The 7,135-nt window shown below is 38.6% G+C and overlaps 1 protein-coding gene across 1 annotated transcript; it reads right to left on the bottom strand.

Annotated features, from left to right (window-relative positions):
* Positions 1 to 1,215: 1,215 nt before the first annotated feature.
* GCK72_016456 (uncharacterized protein) lies at positions 1,216 to 3,633 on the bottom strand (the record flags this gene model as incomplete). Its single annotated transcript, XM_003101397.2, has 5 exons — positions 1,216 to 1,377; positions 1,428 to 1,497; positions 1,844 to 1,919; positions 2,473 to 2,594; positions 3,377 to 3,633. 5 exons carry the CDS (start codon positions 3,631 to 3,633, stop codon positions 1,216 to 1,218), a joined length of 687 nt encoding a protein of 228 aa, XP_003101445.1.
* Between the last annotated feature and the right edge of the window lie 3,502 nt (positions 3,634 to 7,135).

Raw genomic sequence — 7,135 nt, 5'->3', positions numbered from 1 at the left:
TCAATGGAGTGAAAGACAGAATCCAGAAAATAATGATGAATAGGAATATATATGTAAACAGGTGAGGTCAGGACTATCCAACCACAACAATCAATATGGAAAGGAGTGATGTAATGTAAATTAGCTGTGGTCCAAAATAGAAAAGGACAGGGCAGGACTTGTAAAAATTGGAAAAAAAGACTGTGGGTTCCTCCTTTATTCAATAAGCTGCATATCAACACGGTAAGAATCACTTCTTCAGTTCCGGTAGAGCGCGATTGTAAGAAGCGTATCGTGATACCAAAAAACCGCACATGATTGAAAAAACAGTGAAATACAATGTTTCCAGAAACCCATGAAAGCTAAAACATTTCACAGAATAAAAGAATCCAGAAGAAAATAAAAATGATTCCAAGTTCAAATTACCACGAGACTAACTAAAAATGAGTGAGGAAATAAGAAATGCTCTCTCCATATTATGTATGTATATAAATAACCAGAGGGCAAAGGAAGACTCAAATTTGCACTCGGAAGGCGTCGAGACCCGTGGTGTGTGTGTATTTACTAATATATTAATCCTTGAACTTACCCCCCATTGGACGATTTTTCGAATTTGACGGAACGAATTCTGACGACGTGACGCGGAGCGACGACTTCTGGCGTGCATCTGCAATCTGGAATCTGGAATTTGGAATCTGGGGTCAAAATCAGAAGCAGAATTTTAGAAGTCATCGTGAGCAATCTGAATCAGAAGACGTCGTACAGAAGACTTCAAGCAAGTAGGAAAATAAAAGAGGGGCGAGTGAAGTGGTTTCAAGTAGGTGTAATCCTATTAATTCTTTTTTTCTTTTATTCAGAAGGAAGCAGAAAAAAGTCATCTGATGCTGCTCCACGTCTTCAGAAAATAGAGAATTCATTGAAGAACGTCTTCAGAATAATAAATAAGCGTCCTTTTCCTTTTTTGATGCTTCAGAACTTTTTATCCACTCGGATTTTTCTTTCCAGACCGGATGTGCTCGGTGAGCAAAGTTGAATTTCAAAAATTGAAGAAAGTTTTTTTATTTAATAAAGGAAAAAGCATGGAAAAGAAAACCGAAAGGAAAGAGGGGGAAGCTCGAATGGAAAAAATAAAATAACTGTAACTTTGCTACAGTACTCACGGAGGTCAAAAATGTCTAGATGCCATTGTTGACCTCCATCAATCAATAATATACATTTTAGAACAAAACTCAATGACTAGATAAGTGAATTAGTGGATTCTCCGATGGCCAACATCTCCGCTGAATGAAAGATACTGCTCATTTTCTCTTTCTTCATTGATTCAAGCGCGTCGTCCAGCGTTTTTGGGAAGGACCGTTTCAGAGGGTTTTGGAGCGGGGTCTCGTCTCGGCGGAGTAGCTGGAAATGGATGAAAGTTTTTAAAAAGAAAACTTGTAGAAATGGATTACTTTCAGTTCTCTCTTGGTGATTGTAGCTGGGAGTTGGACGGTGAACGCCATGTTGTTACTGGTGGATATGCTGAAAAGAGAGCAGATCACTTCAGGAATTGTAGTGCAGAACATTAGAAATTATTAGAATTTTCATAACAGTTTATGTTTCAGCTGGCTTGCAATAAATTTTTTTCGGGAGGACCGGCTAGTTGGTAGTGTACCTCGGACAGGACTGGAATCGTTTTTTGGTCATTTTCACGTTTTTTGCAGTTTTCCCTGCGCGCGTGAAAGCCATTTGGTCCGTAGTGAGTCACAGACATAGATCTCGCCGAGATCTATATTTTGGTGTATTTTTTAGTTCATGAAACTCAGTTTCAAACAAGTTACGCGCCGGCGCGGTTGGCAAGTATACAAAAAAGATTCCCAATACTCACCTATTCCTGAACGTATCCTTTCCACACGTCGGATTATTCGGCGCCTGTTTTGGTATCGTCGGAGACAACTGACATTCTGAAACACTCTGTCAAACAATATTTCAATTTACTTCATCCACCTGTCTCCCTCATCCACCTATCTACCGTATCCTTCTCCTCCTGTCATCCCTTTCTATCCCATCATCCATGTGTTGTATTCAAGTTGAAAAATTGACTTGTCGAGCGATAAGCATGGGAACGGACATCCCCGCGAGTGTCTCTCTCTCTCTTCAATTTTCAAAAAATCAAGATCTCGGAGAAAATGAAAAGAAGAGAGAGAGGAGAGAAGGACTCATATCAATTGGTTCTCGCCAATAAACACCCGACAAATTTATGGTCCGTAACGACACTTTTTGCTGCTACTGCTGCTAGAGGTCTTGCGGCACGGATAGCCACCTCAAACACACTTTTTATTTGATTGGAAATTGAGTGTTTGAGTGGGGAGAGAATGGGGGGAGAAAAGGTGAATGACGAACAAGCACGGAGACGAGAAAAATGGGAGAGAAAAGAGGAGACAGGTTGATCTTTTAGAATTATTTTTTGGAATCTCTTAGAAGTTCTCAAGAAAACTAATAAGAAACAAAAAATACCTGGTTGCGGACTGGTCATTGACGTGGGTGTATGCGCTACCATTGGCTCATTGGTATGTTTCAGCTGACGTTCGATTTGATCGAGCGCTCGACGTTTGGTGTTAAGGGCGCACAGGGAGCATCTGGAATTATGTGAAAATATAAAAATGTTTAGATTGTTCTGTCATTTTTTCTGACTGTTTTCTAAGGGTGAGACCAGAAGATGCTTGACAGAACTTTCAGCTTTCAGCTTACATCGGGATGCCTGTTTTAGACGGTAGCGGAGGAAAATGAATTGAAAAATGGTAATTCGAGAAAAATCTTATAATCAGAATAAGTAATTTGAAGGACAAACATTTCGAAAGAATCGGAGGAGGCCTAGCTGGCGGATCTCACTCGGAAAACGCTCTCTTCGGCTTCAGGGGATACCGTAACTATTCTTAAACTTCTTCAAATCTGTCACACACACCTTTGAATTAATAAACCCTTAATCTAAGCCAATACTTTCAAAAAATGTCAAATTTTGGAAACTTTTCTTTATTCTCAAAAATTTTCGAAAATTACTAAATTTTGACAATCTCTTCAAGGTTCTAAATTGTCTCATCTTTTAAAAGATTGGAACTTGTATAAACAGTTCTGATCTCCATTTTGTAAATAGTTTACAAATTTTTTATGGAAGCTCTCTTTAAAAAAATTATCGACGGCACAAAAAGTTGTGAAATACAAAAATAGAGGGCTGGATGTGATTTGCACAATTTTTTTAATCAGGGGTAGTGTTTCAGGCAATCAGACACTTTTGAAGTTTGCCGTAAGCAAAAAACATTGAAAACTTACAGGAAACCCAAAAACCAACTAATACCTAGTTTTATATAAACACAAAACCTTATGAATTATGAAAGCAATGAATTATGAAAAAAGAACCCACGGGCACGTGCGATATGGGCATTTCTGTTTGTGTCCCTTCTTTGGCTGATTGAAAATCCCATGATTCGCACACAACTGGCACATATACTGCTCTTTCGGCATCTTGACGAACGAGGCGGGAAACGTCAAAAGTGCTGGTGTACTTGGTCCCAAAAGGGGCGTGGTCATAGGACAGTGCGTGGACCAATCGACATTCGGAGGCTTTAGCGAAGGCAAGAAGGTGGAGGAGGAGCTTGTACGATGATGAATTGGCGCCATTTTCGAAATTGAATTGGGAAAAGAAGAGTTGTAGGACACAAGGATGTTGGCATCCGATACTCTAAGGTGGTAGAGCGGGATTGCAGAGCTGGGTCAAAAAATGAAACAAGCAAGGAATAATTGTAGGGTACATCACATAATTTAAAGCGTCTCTCGTTTTTTCTGAGATTTCGTATGAAACATGTATCATTTTCAGGTTTTCTACTTTTTTTAATGACTCATTCTCCCGAATTTACAATTTGACGTGATAAAACACCTATTTCTCAGCATTCCGCCGATTAATCAAGGCGGTTGGGCGAGATGTTGCAGTGTCAGGTGTTCTTCTATCTTACTTGCTTTTTAAATTAAAAAAAAAAGGTTCAGTTTGTAGCACTGTAATGTAGCACGAGATTCTGACAGAGTCATGTGAATAAAACTTGGGTTCAGGTTACTGTTCTTACCAACTGCATTTATTTTGAAAAAACTTGAATTTAAAAAAATAAATAAATAAACAAGTTCTTGCCATGAAAAAGACATGAAAGATGCAGGATTTCACGGAGATACAGGATTTACAACCTCGTTTTTTTGTTGAGAAATTGCTCAACTTTTAGAATACAATTTATTTTTGTATTTGTCAAACCTAGACCTTCATTATTGTAGTTGACAACTATTTGATAACTCCTCTGAAAGACAGGACGCTGAAAGTACGTATGAGGGAGCAGGGAAGCAATACTGATAGATTTCAAACTTTAACACTGAATAGAAGAAACCTTTGTCTACGTTTGTGAAGTTGACAATATTTTGATACCCTTTCTAGCTTTGGAGTTATGTGTCTTTAAAGCCTGAATACGTAAAAGGGAGAAAGCTTACAAAACATTCAAATAGTCAGATGACACACGTTCATCCAGCTATTTTTCAACATTCCCAAGAATTCAGAGTGTCAACACTTGTTTTCGATTATCTGATCATGTCCTTTTTTTGTCGAACCGAACAACCACCGTCTCCTCGTTTTTTAGTGTGAACAAAGTATCATAAATATATCGGATGTCAAGCGTGACCCACAGTCTTCTCCGTCTTTTTTCCAAAACGAATAAATTATCAAGTGGATCTCTTTTTCTCCACTCCTCTCCAATCTGTTCATGTTCATATTTCACCTCATGCTGAGCATCTTCCCCCTCTCCAGGCTCCAAGGCTAATTAATATCACTTTTTTTATGTTGAGAAGTAATTTGCCACCAACTGCCACTTGCTTGAGGCCAAGAAGAAGAAGAAAACGGATACACGTGCTCAATGACAGATTGGAAAGTGATTCAGTATTGAAGGGGAAAACGAAATGAATGCTCGCTCTTCTGGTGATTTTTATGAAGGCTATTCACACTCCAGAAGAATACGACGAAGAGATGTATGGCTTTGATTGTTTTGCGAGATTAGAAAGTATATGCTACCAGTTTGTTGGGATGGGCAAGCGAAAGTGATTTAGAGGCTGGAAGGAGAAAAGTGAGGGAAATTTAATTTTTGCTGACAGGCTCTGGCCAGATTTGCAAAATCTCGGCCCGGATTCAAAAAATATGCACAAAACATGTGTACTCTTGAGTTTTTACCAATTTTTAAAAACAAAGTAAAAAATTCTACTTTTTTGCTAAAACTTCTAATTTTCTAATTTTTGTGCTGAAACCCGGGGCCCGGGCCGCCGAAAAATCTCAAATCGGCCCAGCCCCTTGCAAGTTTGCCTCTGGCATTCATACAAATAGTTTCCTCTGATCATCTCATGACCACGAGTTTTCCGTTCTCATGTTTTGTGCCACGTTCCACATGCCGTGGCTGGAATACACAAAAAATGTAAAATAGTTTCTGACTATCACAGCGCTACAGTAATGGAGAATTCATGAATGCAAGAAGATAATATAAGGCTTCACAGGCGTTTTGGGCTATGGATATTTTATTTATGACAGCTTAAGTTGCACAATCATCGCATTGACAAAGTTATGACACGTTTTGGTTTGGGGAACAGCAAAGTCTTTTTAAATTTGCTTTTTTTGCTTTTCGGCAAGTCAGAACTTTCTTAGAATACCATCTAGAATCACCGACTTGAAAATAATGTTTTTTTTTATTGTGACAATTTCATAGTGTTCCCATATCATCCTACTTTAGAGGCACAGTTACAGTAATTTGATCAAAGTGGAAAAGTTTCTGCAGAACCTAGGTCTCAAACTTGTCGTCCCGTAGGTCTCAAACTTGTCGTTCTTTATATCTCAGAAGACAATTCACTAATTATGAAATCTCGATTCCCTCCTCCCGGCAGATTTTTGAATTAGAATGCATTCTACTAATTAGCATGACCGTATGAATAAAGCAAATCGCCCCTCCCTCCCCTCTCTACAGATTCCATTCCAATCAACTTTACATCTCGTTGACACATACCCACATACACCTACAGACAATTAACAAAAGGTGACGAGAAGCCACGCTCTCAGATTGTGTTCAACTCAAGGGCAGTCTTCCGGGTCTCCGGAAATAGTACATCTGTCAAGAGGAGACGCAGACATGTCACGGATGGAAATCGAAACACGTCAACTCTTTTTACGTTTCGAACACCCCTCAGTCGTTTCTCCCCTTAAAATGGTCAATTTCCGCATAAATATATTTGAATGGATTGAGATGGGAGGGCGAAAAGAATGAAATGAATCGACGAATAGTTTATATACGTTTTGACGGATTCTTTAGTAGAACAGGAAAGAAAAACATGAGATATTGTGGAAGGAAGAAGTTTTTGGTTGGGAAGTAGAAGAAGTTGGAGATTTTGGAATTTAGGAAAGAAGAGGGGATGTGAATGAGATTGGAGACGGAAGATCTCATTTTGTCAAAAAGAGATTGTAAAAAAAATATAAAAAGGATAAGAAAAAAAGCATACTTGCAAATTTTCGGCCCGGCCCGGCAAGGCCCGAAGGCCCGGTAGAAAATTTTCAAGGCCCGGCCCGGCTTCAAAAAAAGGTACCCATTTTTTACCAAAATGTTTGGATTTTTTTGAAATTTTACATTAAAAAATTCAATTTTTGACGCATAACTAGCTTTTGATTGAATTCTGAAGTATAGTCAAAAATTCGACGTTTTTGGGAAAAAATTCAAAAAAGTTCCGGCCCGGCCCGTTGCAAGTATGAAAAAAAGAAATTGAAAGGTTACAGAAACTACGATAGATCTTTCCGAAGGAAACGGAGATAAGAACTGGAATGCTTCAAGAAATGTTCAATTTATTGAGAGCAGTTACATATAACTGAAATTTGGAAAAAATTAGGCTGTACCGATAACTGAAGACTGAGAAGCTCATCTGTTGGTATTTTATTGGCCAGTGTAGCTTTTCCGTTTATCGAGATGATGATGGACGGATTTTTGAATGGTGCTGGATCTCCATGTCGAATGTACACAACTTTTTAATAGCTACATATTATGCAACTTCGTGACATTTTATGCAACTCGACGATTACAAATATGGTCCCTCTTTTGTGATGTTCATGTGGTCTCCAACT

Source organism: Caenorhabditis remanei, chromosome V (assembly GCF_010183535.1).
Source record: "Caenorhabditis remanei strain PX506 chromosome V, whole genome shotgun sequence".
NCBI classification, from domain to species: Eukaryota; Metazoa; Nematoda; class Chromadorea; order Rhabditida; family Rhabditidae; genus Caenorhabditis; species Caenorhabditis remanei.
The sequence above is the reverse complement of the archived record's forward strand: the minus strand, read 5'-3'. Positions and strand labels throughout refer to the sequence as shown.